Source organism: Ambystoma mexicanum, chromosome 10 (assembly GCF_040938575.1).
Source record: "Ambystoma mexicanum isolate Mex_15411 chromosome 10, UKY_AmexF1_1, whole genome shotgun sequence".
Classification (NCBI taxonomy): Eukaryota; Metazoa; Chordata; class Amphibia; order Caudata; family Ambystomatidae; genus Ambystoma; species Ambystoma mexicanum.
The window spans coordinates 924,964,111-924,979,757 of NC_090932.1; the positions used below are offsets into that span (position 1 = coordinate 924,964,111).

At 45.8% G+C, this 15,647-nt stretch overlaps 1 protein-coding gene across 6 annotated transcripts in view; it reads left to right on the forward strand.

Moving 5' to 3' along the window:
* GNB4 (G protein subunit beta 4) overlaps positions 1-15,647 on the forward strand; it is a 1,465,460-nt gene that overhangs the window by 1,019,332 nt on the left and 430,481 nt on the right. For all 6 annotated transcript variants that reach the window (XM_069618681.1, XM_069618684.1, XM_069618683.1 and 3 more), the window contains one exon: positions 5,366-5,404. In XM_069618681.1, coding sequence (XP_069474782.1) covers positions 5,366-5,404 — 39 coding nt within the window. The remainder of the gene's footprint in view (positions 1-5,365; positions 5,405-15,647) is intronic.

Sequence of the window (15,647 nt, forward strand, 5' to 3'; positions counted from 1 at the left end):
TCATAATCCAGTGCCCACAGGAGAGACCAGAAGAAATCATGTTGTTCTTCGTCCCAGTAATTCAGAGAAGTAACATTTGCAAGTAGTTGGCAGGAAAATGTACCACAAGTTTGCCAGAAGCAGGGAAAGAGGCTAACACGCAATTGTTCATTATTTGCATGCCTGATGAAAGATCAAGGAATGTGTATTGTTCCCCAGCATTGTAAAATACACAACACAGGGAGAAAAATCACCTCCCAAATAGTGGGTGACCCAAGAAATAAGTCTTGCTTGTGACAGTGTGTGTTTCATTGAACATTTCTTGGGAGAGTTTTACTTTCCACTTTGTAACTTCATGTTCAAGAACACCAGAAGGCTGCAGAGGAGCAGCCAAGAGAGACGATACTTTTCCTTGTAGAAGGTTTTTGGAGCATATAGAATGCAAGGGTCAGAATAGGTTTTATTTTTAATTCTTTTTGAGAATTTGCAGAGCATGAAACCAACAGTATGCCCGTCGAGTCCAGGTCACTGGTGGGGCATAAACAGTGATCGCTTTCCAACTCGGGGGGGGGGGGGCCCCCCCCCCTACCTCATCTTTCCCCAACAAACTCCTTCATACATTGTGTTCCCATCCCCCCCAATAGTTTGCACATGTACATCATTACGCAGTGTTTTGCGTGCTATCTGAGCTCGACTGTTATTAGTTTGCGTCCACCATAACATGAGATTTCCTATGGGTAACATGATTCATCACATAAATGCCATGGTAGTTCTTACATAATACCATAATACAGGCCACTCTATCTACTAAGGTCCCATTCTGTATCCCAACCATCACATCCAGTCAGATGTACGCATCCATAAATGCCCTGAAATGGTCTGTCAGATTTGGATTTTGACACGACAGTGGATATTATTTGCTTAGGACATCCTGACAAACACTGGTCCATAGTTTTGTTGAGGAAGGGAACCCCCCCCCCCTGCCCCCTAGAGTTGGGGCTAGTGAGGCATTCTACCCCCTCTTTTATTATTTATAAATAGGTAAGTGGGCAAAATACCTACCTGCGTCGGTCTCCTTTATTCCAATCACTCACAATACACTTTTTCATTAAGTAAAATTCTGAATATTTACCTCGCACCAAATCAAAGTTTGGACACCAGGACTGTTTTCATAATTTTGACGACAAGACTCAGAATGATACTTAGCTTGAGTTTCCTAGGTAGAGAAACTCTCTTTAGGGTAGGGACAGAAATGCCTTTATCCAACCCTTTTGAGTTAATAAAATGTCTGATGTTGAAAACATTACAACTTTGTGTCCTCCTCTCATTTCTGAGCCCTCACAGAGCACACTGCAAGAGGGAGCCGATTGCGATAACGCCTGAAGGGAATGGAAGGCTTCTGGGCACTCACATGAACTCTGAGGCAGCCTCCACGCCACAAAAGCCCAGATGGACGTGAAGCGAGTGCGTGGAAGCCGCAGGACACAGAAGCTGAGAAGCAGAGGGGGCTAGAGGGAACGAAACCCTGAGACCCTGACGCCTGCTTGCTGCAAGTGACCCCTCATACGCCAGCCAGTGTGTCCACCCGAGGAAACACTGGGGCATATTAGCAGCCTTGCCAAAAAATAACAAACATGAATGGAATATATGAGGGAGATTGAACAAATGAACATATGTTAAAGAGGCAAAGCAGAATAAGAATAGGATACTGACGTTTGTGAGTGTATACTTTACCCTTATAAGAGAATTCCTGGCAGAAGAATATACCAGGCAGATTAAAAGTGCAAGGACACATATGAGAAGATTGTGAGTTTGTGCGGGGGCCCACATGATAAAAGGCCTGGCAGGACATTGCACCAGGCAGATGCAAGTCGCAAGCATATTCATAGGAGAAAGCCCTGGCAGGAAAGCACACCAGGCATCATCAAGTTGAACAGTGTGTATTATACAGCATTCGAGGAAATCCTGATAAGGATACACGAGGACTAGCAAAGGACTGGCAATACATTGAAGAGGATAGAGGAAACATGGCAGGGTAATAGACCAGGTATCCTAGCAAAATACAGACTATCAGCCAAGTTGTTTTGTATACCAGTTGTGTTCTGGATCAAGAGCAACCTAAGGAACTGATATTCTTGAATATAGAGCAGAGTGAAGAGAAATCCAGGGGAAGGGAACCACCCTCTGGAATAAGTAACTCTATCCTTCTGGAACCTTTCATGTTGGAGTTACGCATTTCCTTTTTGAACACTTATACCCCACTCAATGCCAAAGACGTTAGGCGTTTAAGCTTGGAGTTAATTTTGTTAGAATGTGAAGGCCAGAATAGTACTTTGGACATTCTGACATTGACCGACCTTAGTTTTGGTTTTAGGTAGGTAAACACTTCTTAGAGCAGGGACATAGGGGCATTTCCCCATCCCCCTTCATTTTAATTAAAGTCTTTGACCAAAACCATCACTCCTTGTGTCAGTCTCATTCTTGGCTCCTCACACTGTGCTCTGTATGGTTTGGTGGCTTTCTCCCTCTGTGTCCCTGCCTTCTCCTTTCTTTGCTGCCTTGCACCCAGTGGATTCCCACTGACCCAAGGGATCCTGCAGTGCCTGCATACATAATGAAATGTATCTTGTCGCTCCTCCAACATCATTTGGGAAGGTCCCTACAGATATCTGGGACCCTGCTGTTCGGATAGGTGACACTGAGTGGGGGCCGCTCCATTCTGCTCTCCCCTGATCACAAGTTGCACCAGTACTGACTGGCATATGGGACATCACAGGTTGCAGAGGTGCCTTTCTCATGTATTATTTTAACCTGAGATGGGGCTCCGAAACCGTTGCCTTATTTTCATAATAGGGTATGCCTATCATGGGTAGCGGGGATAGATCACCAAGGTAATCCTCATCTTTATTTATATTTTGAGTTTTTATTATATTTCTATAGCGCTCGACGCCCAAGTGCTTCACAAAGGTACAACGAACAGTACAATGGTTAAAGAAATGGTAAACAATCCAATAGATTAGTTGGATAGAAGATGCGCTTTAAGTTGGGTTTGAAAGAGGGGAAAGGAATATGTGGAACGCATTAAAAGAGGGAGAGAATTCCAATAGTCACAAGTAAGATAAAAAATGGAAATTAGATGACTCGGGAACAGCAAATGGAAAGATTGTGGTAGAAGGGAGCATGTTTGTGAATAGAAAGAGATCAGGGAAGGAGGAGGAGGAGGAGGAGCAAGGCAAGCTTTAAAAAACAGAGGAAATTGAAAAGTTGACATGCTTCAAAGGTCAGCCATTGAAGAGTGAAAAGCAGAAGAAATAGAATCACGAGGGAAAAGTGACCAAAGCACATGGACAGAAGAATGATAAACAGATCTAAGAAGAGCAAGATGAGAAGAAGGCAGACCAAAGAGGATAGAAGAGCAATACAATAGTCAAGCGTATCCTGTTGTTTCCACAAATAATTTACTTTGCGGTAATTACTTCAAATGAATTATATGGAGATGTGGGTTAAGGGGTAAAATGAGGGTGGGGAGCAGTTTGGGGTAGGGGTTCTAGTGGGGTGGTAGTGAAGGGGAGGGGGAAATGGTGGGATCCACCAGCTTAAAAAAAGAAAATGAAAGTAAACATTCTAAGTTACTTACCACAAAGTAATTATATTTGTTGAATTAACATGAAATTGTCTTGAAAAAACAAGAGATTAATTAAGGCGCCTTGGTAACAAAAAGTGAGGAGTGGACAGGCCTTTCGGATGTTAAACAATTGGTATTGACAAGAGTGGGAGATAATAAAAATGTGGATAGAAAAGTAAAGTGAGCGGTTGAGAATGATGCCCAGATTATGGGCAGAGGCAGAAATACAGACTGGTGGGGGGAAACAAATGGAGAGGAGAGAGTGGGGGAGAAGTAGTGTTAGCAGAAAAGGACTTTAACCTCTGTTTTAGAGGGATTGAGGTGAAGGTAGTAGGGAGAGATCATGCCTGAATTGCAAGATGAGGCAGATAAGGAAGAATGACAAGTCAGTGAAGGGGGCAGGGGTTGACAGCACGAATCTGAAGTAAAACCTACGGCAGGGATGGAGGAAATTGTCATGCTTGCAAGTGAAAAACACAGCTCTGAAGTCCATGGAATGGGAAATGAGGGCCAGAACCCGACGAAGTTGTTAGGCAGAACAGTTCAGGAACCTGCTATGACACACCTGCCTGACTGAGATAGTGAGGACGTGAACTAATCGAGCACATTTCCCCTCATCTGGAAATTGAGGAGGTGGGACGGGGGTAATTGAGATGGGGGGTATTTCCACCTTAACCTCCAGAGGAGGTAGGTGGAAAAACTGCCAGGGCTAATTGGGGCCATGGAAAATCTGGAAAAGAACAGCCAGCCATTGAAACTCTTATTGCCCTAATCGCCCTATAACTTCACTAGCTCTTTGGGATTGAGGACCGTGTTCCTAAACTACGCTAGTGTTGCTGTGAGGAGAGCTGGAGGTTGGAGTAGGTTGAGGAGGTGTGAGAGCCAAGGTGGAAAGGAGGAGAGGAAGAGGTTTGATAAGAGAAAGGAGGCGCTGAATGAAGAGCAAGAGTAATTATAAGGAAGAGAAGCTTATTCAGGGTTAGGTAACATGAGAGGGGTTGGTTCCAGGGCATCTCACTGGTGCAGTATGCAGGGGAAGAATACAGGCCATGGTAAAAGCCTGTTGCAGGCTGTGGCACTGTGGCTGACTGAAGCCAAGCAGAGTATTAGTAAGGTTGCTGAGCAAGCTAGAGGTGCTATATCCTTTTCAAATTGCTGAATGAGAAAATGGGCTATAACGTGTTGCTGAGTCAGTTAGGTGTTCTGTATCCTGCAAGTTTAGTGGACTGAGTCGGGTGATATTTTCCAAAAGCCCATAGTGGATGGACACCTAGAAACAGGATTGGGCTTCACTAGAGTGGCAGAAAATCATCCGCTAATACCCATTTATTAGTGGAGCAAATCCTGCCCAGACCCACACATGTAGTAGGGGGGTGCCTACTACAGTTGTCCCAGGCATAACCGCCCAGTCTAAAGGAGACCCTTGTGGCAGGAAGGTGGGGTGAGGGCAATTTACTGGCACCGTTTAGATCTGAGGACCCTGTCTTGAGGATAGATCCCTGCTGTTTGGAATAGGGCCTCACATTCGGCTCAATGTTTGGCAAGAGGGCTTTGTAATGGTTTAACCCCTTGCATTTTCAAATAGAAAAAGATACTTTAATTAAATTGCTTGTTTATAAATGTTTGTAGATGATTGAGCAGTTAATCTTTTGAAAATCCTATGGTGCACCCATGAATGGGAGGTGTTAAAGTTTGAAAGAGGATAAGTTATGTTTGTCTGCATTTCCTAATGTAATGGACTTTAATTTATCTTGGTTTCAGGATGCCAGAAAAGCATGTAGTGACACAACCCTTGCTCAGGTAGGAGTCTTACTTGCGTTAGTGTTTTTTTAATTGTACATTTTTTTCCCCCACACATTCCATGCTTTCCGTTTCCTGTTATATATAACTGTTAATAGTTTTTGCTTATGTCTCTTGTTTTGATGCTGTCATTAATTTTGATATTTTTCACATCCTTTTAGCAAGTTATGTTACAATACCACAGAAAAATTCTAGAATCTGTTCACTCAGCTTGCCATTCATTTGCACTGTAATAAAACCACATGAACCCATATGATCTCAAAGTGTTTGCGACTGTATGGCATTTGTGAAGATTGTAGTGCTCCCAGTTTGCCTTGAGCTTTTATTGGCCAGAACTAGTCGGCAAAATAACACCTTGGGTTGTAATTCTATAGACAAGTTATGAGGTTTAGAAATAATCATTGTTAATATTGCCCTTAAAGCACTTTGGGAGTAGAAAAGTGCCAATGTTGTGGAGGGCCAGTTCCATCCTTTGGATGGCCTAGTTGAAAAGGCAGAACTCCTTAAATTGGTCTGTGAATGTTCCAGCTCGCTTTTCTGCATACCCCAAATAAGAATCTCTACGGGTAATGCAGTTTTTTCAGGCCCTCGTTTATGCCATTGAGGGGAAGCTATGTTCCTAGTGCCATGGGTGTTCAAGCGTACCCAGATCTGTCCCCTCCACCTTTACCCAATCACCTCTGTTGAGGTTATTTGTTTTGCATCAAATATCATTTAAGCAGTGTTCTGTGCAACTATGCCACTTGTAGCATTCCCCTGTCAACTCCATCAGCAGAATCGAAGACCACTTCTATGGTTCAGTACACTCCATTAGTGTGGGATGCTCTGCTTTCCCAGTCGGATTCACCACAGCATGGGGTATTTGATAGTTTCACTGCTGAGCTGCAAGGCTCTCTTATAGCGGCCCACCCCTTTGTTTTTACCCTACACTCCTTTACTGATTTGGTTGCTGTTGAGAAAGGGGCAGAAGAGGACAAAAAGCAATATTCCACTGAGGGAGAAAAGAGATGCCGCTGAGGGTGCTAGCTTGGTTATGATGCATGTAGCAGGAACTGATCTTAATATGCTCATGGTCATTGTTAATGTTGCGAGGGAGGTCAGGCTGAAGGTTGCTAAACACGTTTTGCTGCAACAGAACATAGTGAAATGTTTTGCTTTTCCTGAAGATAAGATTCAACACCAAGTTTGCAGGTGGCCTTTTTATATTGGGTTGAATAGAATTGGTTAAATGATCCTTTTTTATGGTAACCCCATCCCTGTTGGCAGATTTTGTTCTTTTCTTCCCGCTTAAATTAACCCTGACAAGGTCGTATGTCCGAAAAATGTGCGAACAATTTATCTGAAGCAGATGAAAGCTGGAGAACACATGGGTTACAAGCTGTCCATAGTGAACATCGATCAAAGACAGGCCAGCTACAGTTTTCTTCCAACCACTGTTATTTTCACATTCTAAATCCCAGAGGTGTAAATTGCCCAAACATAGGAAAGCCAAAACATAAATGAAAGTAAGCTTGATATCTCTTTGGATGCTTCTCTCTGGGGCTGTTCATATTTCTCTGGGACATCCACTCCTTCCAGGGAAGATGTCACAGTGGCCTAGTGTCTGAATGTCTGTTTTGTCAATTTTTCGAATCTCACCTAGAAAACCACAATCTCGGACAAAAGCATCCTCTTTGGCTTCTTGCTTTCTTGGGTTTGTGCCTCGATTACTTGCATATGGTTGGGGGAAGACCTCTTCCTGTCTCTCAGGTATGGAAAGGTGCTTGCTTGTGGGACCTGGGCCAAGATGCTGTCGTCGGCAGACAGCCGTCCACCCTTGAATTTTCTCTGGCTTTATTCCAGGCCTCCCACTTATTACTTTCTCATGTTCCTGACCGCCTGGCCCACCACACCTGTGTCCCTCTCCTCCTGCTCTACAGCCACCATCTGCTCATTCCTATGGATCCTTCTTGCCCCCCCCAGCAGCTGAAGGATTACCCATTACCAATCTCTTTTCTCCCCACCTCTCCGCTAAATTCTCCTAGTTTCCCATATGGACTGGAAAACTACAGGAACAATTTCAGATGTAAAGGTGATTGGGTAGTGCTTTAAAACCTGGGACAGTAGATGAGTCACAAAAGTGGCACAATCCTATTTAGTAGTTAACTGAAGGGTCATCTTGTACCTGTGCTGTCCTTGATATTGAGCTTTGCAATTAACCGCTCTCACAGTACAGTATTGATGGGTCGCCCCCTCAGATGGGCCATGGCTCACCATTTGCAGTGGTTTGAAGCTTCTTTAGCTCTGTGTGATACTCCTAATTAATCCAGATTGTATGCTGATCCTGCAGCTCTAGGGGAGCAAAGTGACATCCCTTAAGTGGAGTTTGACTGAGGCACCCCATGAATGAGTTGGTATTACAGTACAAGTCTCAACCGCATTACTGGCAATTGTATGGTTCCCCAGGCACACAGACTCAATGGTGGCTGGCAGCAGAGGTGTTGTGGCTCTGAAAATAATTCATGATTGTTCTCTGGAGTCCGGGGCAGTTATCATTGAGCCGAATGCTGTGGTGTGATCTGACTGAAGTGGAGCGTTTAGAGATTCATTTTGATGCTGGGAAGCTGGAGTAGCTAAACATGAGTCTTCAGCCTCTTGATTGCTTGACACTGATCCTGCTCTGTGGAACAGATAAGCTACCAAAACGTGGGGATCTGGATGGAGCGAAAACAAGTGTCATTGATTGCCTGCAGGTTGCAGGGAGTCCTTTTTGAGCTTGCTCGGTATTGCAAGGCGCTGTGGGAGATTGCAGCAGTGCAGGCAGCTGTGACCGCTGCAACCTATAAATCTGATTTATTACTGTTGATGTGATTCAAACATAACAGCGATTTTTTTTATTTTATTTTTATTTTATTTTTTTTCTCTTTCCCTTCACTATGGCAACCCCATGCTAACTGGATAATTAAATAAAGGAGTCTCGCAACTCTCTCATGGCCTGTAGTACAAAAAGTATGGAAGTGCTGTAGATGCCAATCTACAAGTCACATAAGTGGCAGTGGGGCTGAAAGTGGTGGTGTAGTGAACTCTAGAGACATTGCAGCCCCTGCCTGCGTGTTTTAATACACAGTGGTAAATGCTAAGATGGCCGCCGCCAAACCGATTCACAAGTAACAGTATGTTCTATTCATATTATAGTGGGAGCTACTCAAGCCCATCCTCCGGTGGAACGTGTGCATTGCGTCTGCTCCGCTGACAGCGGGTAACGCTAGCAGCGTTTCTCCTCAGAACTTGAGAGAAAAGAGAATAATAGAGACATTAGTTTTACGAAGAGTTAGAGTACCATAGTTCACTGAAGAGTCTAACCTGACAGAAGTTATCTCCAATGCTGTAATAGTCTGTAAGAAAATGTTTTCACTCACCGCCGAAGCATCTTCAGTCAGAAGTTTCATTCACAGCCACTGCATCTTCCGAAGGTTTTTTTCATCCGTTTTGCGAAAAACCTGCAGACAACACGAGGTATTTGATTAAAAAACAAACTTAAAGGAATGGTTCGCCCAAAAATTTTTATTGCAAAAAAAGATGGGCAATAATAAAAAAAATAGATTGCCACTTTTTTTTGAAGTCCCTATGTAAAATTTTGAGCAATTGAAGCTCAAAATGTACAAAAGCAAGCACATGGGGGCATCCATTTTGTGAAATGGATGCCCGCCTGTGCTCGCTTTTGATTTTGCTGCACTAATGAAGGAAAAGCCAGCCAGCTGTAGTAAACAAAAGCTACCACTGGGTGGCTTTTCCTTCACTGGTGCCGGGACTCGGAGGACACAGACCGGAGACTACAGGCAGAAAAGCTGCAGCTGCATCTCGGTAAGTGCTATTTATTTTTGAAAAAATAAGCACTAGCTGCGTTTTTTTTCTACGTTTTCCGGGCTGGAGGAGCCCGGAAAACTTAGAAATAAAACTGCAGCTTTAAAAACGTATTCATGTTTGCGGTAGTTGTGTTTAAAAACGCTGCTGTTTTTCTTTCTAAGTTTCTCAGGCTCCTCCGGCTCGTAGGAGCCTGAGAAACTTAGAAAGAAAAACCGCAGCGTTTCTGAAACGCAACCGCGTTGTGTTTCTGCCTGCCGTGGCTATCACTTTGGGTCTCCTTTCCAGAGACCCAAAGTGAAAGCCAAGGCAGGCAGAAACACAGTGCGGTTGTGTTAGCATGCCGCGGTGTTTCTGCCTCAAGCTGTTTTCTCATTTGGGGCTCTCGGGCTCCCCGTAGGGAGCCCGAGAGCCCCAAATGGGAAAACAGCTGTAGGCAGAAACAGTGCAGCATTTAGCATTTCAGAAAACAACCGAGTTGTGTTTCTGCCTAAAGCTGCTTTCCCATTCGGGGCTTCCGGGCTCCACGGGGAGCCCGAGAGCCCCAAATGGGAAAACCGCTTTAGGCAGAAACACTGCGGCATGGAAACAACCGCGTTGTGTTTCTGCCTGCCTTGAGTGATAGCCACGGCAGGCAGAAACACAACGCAGTTGTGTTTCAAAAACGCTGCGGTTTTTCTTTCTAAGTTTCTCAGGCTCCTCCAAGCTGGAGGAGCCTGAGAAACTTAGAAAGAAAAACTGCAGAGTTTTATAACACAATAGCGTTGTATTTATGTTTGCGGTAGCTTCAAAAGCTAACGCAAACATAAATACAATGTTTTTAAAGCTGCGGTTTTATTTCTAAGTTTTCCGGGCTTTCCACCCTTTTTTAAAAAATAAATAGCACTTACCGAGATGCAGCTGCAGCTTTTCTGCCTGTAGTCTCCGGTCTGCGTCCTCGGAGTCCCAGCACCAATGAAGGAAAAGCCACCCAGTCGAAGCTTTTGTTTACTACAGCTGGCTGGCTTTTACTTCATTAGTGCCACAAAAGCAAAAGCGAGCACAGGCGGGCATCCATTTCACAAAATGGATGCCCCCATGTGCTTGCTTTTGTAAACTTTGAGCTTCAATTGCTCAAAGTTTTACATGGGCAATAATAAAAAAAAAAAAGAAAGTGCCAATCTTTTTTTGCAATAAAATTTTTTGGGCAAACCATTCCTTTAACAATTTTACATAGAAGACATTTTTTAAGAGTTTAGGTACCTGAAGGTTCCTCAAGTTTTCACCTCACAGTTGTTACCGCACTCCACCTCGCAGGCTGCTGTTACTCTGTATTGGTGAACTTACTTTTAAAATGTTTTCTCATCCTGAGTAACTCTGCAGCCGTAATTCTTTTCCCTAAATTCCTTGAACCTGCGAAAAAGAGAAAAAGACACAAGTATTTAGAAAGAGAGATCTCTCCAACATAGGAATCTATCTATTCAAGCCCTCAAGATTACAGTATCTTCAACTGCTGACTTACCCAAAGCCTAATTCTTTTTTTTTAACAATTGTATTTATTCCACAGCAGCATAAGTTACATTCTTCCTTTAACGAACATCAAGCAATGGCGAAGCGTCCTTTCCGCCTCCTACCTCAATCCTGGGTGCCGATTGCCGCTGATATGTAACCAATATAACTCCTCCTCCCCAAATTCCCCCCCGCCCGCAACAATAACATCTCAACACATTTGGGTGAAGTGAGTCCTCTTCCTCCCGCCTCCCGAGAGGTTCCTGCCAATCAGACATCCACAATCAGAGAATAGAGACATTGAGCAACAGCCTGGGTTTGAAATACATCTGTTCCCTGTCATCCATTAACTCGTAAAACGGTGTCCAGGTATTAATATATTTCGAGTAGAAGCCATAGGCAATTGCAGTCACTTTCTCCATGGTCATCACCTCCCCCCCCAGAGCCTCACCCACCATGCGGCTACTGGCGGCCCCTGTTTATTCTTCCATGCCTGCGCTAGGGTGATTCTTGCCGTGCTCAGCATATGAGTGATTAGGTCAGCTCTACATCCGGAATTAGCATAGCTCCCTTCCACCGCCTCAACCAGCAATACCACCACCGGGTCAAACGGTAACTGTACCCCAGATATATCTTTTATATGGCTTTGGACCTCTTTCCAGTAGACCTGCACCGCCGGACATTTCCACCACATATGGATTAAATCCCCGGATTGCCCACAGCCCCTCCAACATAGCATGGGATAGGCCGGGATGATGGATTGATCAGCCGTGGCGTCATATACCAGCGTAAACAAGGCTTGTACGCCCACTCTTTAATTGAAGTGCATTTAGAACCCTTAGCAGTGCGGTGCCATATTCAACCCCATGATTCCCCTGAGATAGGCCCTCCCACATCTGTGGCCCATTTTTGCATGTACGGGAGAGTTTCCTCCGGGTCCGCCTCCTATCAGTCGGTATATTCTTGATACCCATTTCTCACCCCTTCCTTCTTGCACGTAAGCTCCAGCCCTGTAGGGGGCCTAGTTGCTCCCTCTCGTACCCTCATGTTAGTGATCCAATGTCTTAAGTTGAATATAGTGAAAGCGTTCCCTCTCCGGTATCTTGAATTTGGCTTTGCAACTTTCAAAGAATAACAGTGTGCCCTCCATGTAAAGATCCCCCAATACTAGGGCCCGTTCCCCCCCCCCCACCCCCTCTTCAATGCGCCCAGAAACAATTTTGCAACCCTGGTGTAAAGTCCGGATTGTGGGTTACCGGGGTAAGTGGGCCTCTCCCCACCCTCGCCTTATTCCCCCGTAGAGCTTTGTCCCAATACCATAGGGTAGCCTTGGAGGCTTACAGTAGTGTGCCCCCTTACCTCTATGCCGAGTTTCCAGGACCACCCATCGGTTCTGATCATCCCTGGGTGGCCATTGCAGCATGGGCGCCACCTGTACTGCTAATAGGTACCTGCGAAGTTCCGGCACCCCTGAGCTTGTGGTCTAAATAGGACTTTCTTAGGGACCCTTGGTTTCTTCCCCCTCCAGATGAAGGCCATCACCTCTGCCTGTCGTTTTTTAATTGCTGGGTTTGGTATACATATCGCAGTGGGCCGGTCACGTAGAAGAACCTGGGGAGTAGATTCATCTTAACTGCTGTAATACGTGCCAGCCATGATAATTCCTGCAGGTCCCAGCGCTTAAGATCTTGCGTCAGCGAGTTCAGGAGGCCCGGAATGTTAGCCCCCTATAGCCTATCATAGGTGGGGGTCAGGTAGACACCTAAGTATTTTATGGCTTTCCGTTCCCACTTCAAAGGATATCGGCTTTCCCATTCTGACACCTGTTCCATCTCCTCCGATATTAAGAGCTTTAGATTTGGGGTAGTTGATGTAGAACCCCGAGACCTTTGCGAACTCATCCAACAGATCTATAGCTCTGGAAAAGGGAGTTTGTCGTTTTCTTCAGAAACAAGAGGTTGTCGTCCGCATAGGACTATTTTCTGAGGACCTCCAGCTCCCACTTCGACTCCTTGGATACCCTGATCATCCCGGATTCGCTCCGCCACCGGCTCCATGGTCATGGCAAAAATCAATGGCGATAACGGGCAGCCCTGCCTCGTGCCCTTTCGAATAAGAATACTGTCTGTGTTTTTGCCATTGATCATTAATCGTGTTGAAGGATTTACAAAGTTAGCCATCACCATGCGTGTCAATATCGGCCCGCACCCAAATTTCTCAAGGGTAAGCCGAAGGAATCCTCAGTGTAGGCTGTCGAAAGCCTTCGAGGCATCCAACGCCAAAATTGAGAACCTCTGCCCTGTTCTCCGCCCCCATTCCATTGTGTCTATGGCCCTTCGTATATTGTCATATGTATGCCGGCCTTTTATAAATCCCGCCTGGTCCGGGTTAATTATCTTTGGGAGTACCCTTGCTAATCTTCGGGCCAGTATCGTGGAATAAATCTTTGCATCCCAATGGGGCGATAACTAGCGCAATCCAGGGGGTCCCTATCCGGTTTTAATAAAAGGACCATGGTAGCTGGGCCCATATCCCCCGAGGTTCGCCCTGTGTCCCTGATAAAGTTGAATAGTTTTGTTAGAGGGCCAACCAGGATCGGCCTGAACATTTTATAATACGCGTTACTCAACCCATCCGGGCCTGGGGATTTATGTTCCTTCAGCGCCCCAATCACCTCCCCCACCTCTTCTTCAGATATGGGCGCTTCCAGCAACAGTCTGTCCGACTTGCTACTTTGTGGCAGGGTCACCTGATCCAAAAAGGATATCTGGGCCTCCCTCTCTAGGTCCTTCCCCCTTAAGATATCAATATAGTATGAGTGTATGACCTCCTAGTTCCTTCTCCCCCCTCACTGAGTTCCCACTCCGATCCCTGAGCTGTACAATGTGATTTCGGGCCCTCTGCTGTCTCAGTTTAGCTGCCAAGAAGCAATTGGCCTTGTCCCCATGTATATAATAGGACTGTTTGGTCCGTAAGAGGAGTTGCGCTGACTCATCCGCCAGGTGCGCCTATAGTCCGATCTGGCTTTTTTCTAGTCCCTCCAAGATCTCTGTGAGCCTCTGTCCTTGTATTCCGCCTCTGCGTCCCTTACCTCTGCCTCCAACTCCCTCCCCACCCTCTCCTTTCTCCTAACGTATCCCACTGTGTGTGCTATGAACTCACCCTGTACCACCGCTTTGCTTGCATCCCAAATTGTGGCCCAGTCCACCCCCTGTGTGACATTTTCTTGGACGTAGTCCCTCAGTACTTACTCTCTCTCTCTGCTCTAAAGCCACATCTTTTAAGATAACCTAGTTTAGACGCCAGGGTCTACGAGTCTGCGGCTGCAGAGAAAGCGGCTCCAGCCTTAATGAGACCGGGGAATGGTCCGAGAGGCAACGCACCCCAATTTCCGGGATCGTGACCTGCGAGACCAGAGAATGCAATATCTGCACCATATCAATTTGGGAGTATCCCTTGTGAACTGCCGAATAGTGAGTGTATGCCTTCTCCAGTGGGTCGAAAAACCGCCATGTTTCGATTAAGTGCAATTCCCCGAGGAATCTTTCCAAAGCCTGTCTGCATTTTTTTTTTTTTTTAACTTTTATTTATTGCACTTGGCAGCACAGGAACAGGTGAGCAACATACAAGGCAGAAACAATACAAAGGCAGTGTAAATAATGCAGGTACAGAGTCAGCGCACATCTTGATTATGCCAATGAGGGGTATATGCAGAGTGGGTGCGGAACTGGAGAATAGCAGCTCAGGAGGGAGAGCGGGAAGGATGGGGGGGAGGGAACTGGAGATCTAGTGTCTGACGCGGAGTCCATAGAAGACATGAAGGATCGAAACTTGAGCCAAATATCCCTAGGTCTTGAGTGAGTAGACTGTAGTGAAGCCCAGGATTCTTCGGTGTCTGAGGCCCAAGTGACCGCCCTGAGCCATTGTGCATGAGTGGGTGGTGTGGCCCGAAGCCAACAAAGTAAAATGGACCGCACCGCGAGTAGCCTACAGAGACCAGCCAGTTTCTTGGACTCTTGGCTGAGTTCGGGAAAGTCATGGAAAAGGCATCTCATTGGGGACGGGGTAATGGGATGTGCAAGAACAGTTGACCTAGTATAACATAACAAATTCCAGAACCTGATAAGGCGGGGGCAGGACCAGATCATATGAAAATAGTCAGCATTATCATAGCCACACCTGGGACATCTCGGGGAGTGGTCCTTAAACATGCGATGAAGTCTGTTCGGGCTATAATGGTATCTATGGAGTACCTTAAACTGAATTAGTTTGAAGCGGGAGTTGAAGGATAGCCCGTGTATGCGAGAACACATATGGGCCCAGCGGTCGTCGGTTATTTCCATCCCAAGATCGTCTTCCCACGCATGCTTCATTTTGGTGAATAGAGGGGTGGATCTGGTTTGAACCATGGTGTAGAGTCTAGATACCTTACCCCTCGTGGGCGTGGGGGAGGCAAGCTCCTCAATTGCAGGATCGTCTGGTGGTATCGCTGGAAAAGTGGGGTATTTGCTTTTAAGGGTTTTCCGAAGGGACGAATACTGGAGCCATATAGACTGTTTCCTTCTCAGGGATAATGGGAGATCTGGCCATTCAGTGAAGTTGCCCTGTTCAAAGACGTCTCGGATCAGCTCATATCCAGACTCAGCCCAACGGGGCACTATGAGTGGTGTTACATGAGGGACCTCCGGGAGGAAATTCCAAAGCGGGAGATTACCGTGGAAGGGGTGGGCAGTGCTTAGTGTAGTTTCATTGTCTTAGATAGGGCCAGGGACGTGCAAGCTACCGGGTCAAGTGAGTCCAGTATTGTCGGCATAGATTTAATAACTAAGGAGCGAATGTCCCGGTCGCTAACCGACATTTTTTCAAGCCTGACATATGGGTGAGGGTCTAACGTGTTAAACCAATGTGATGT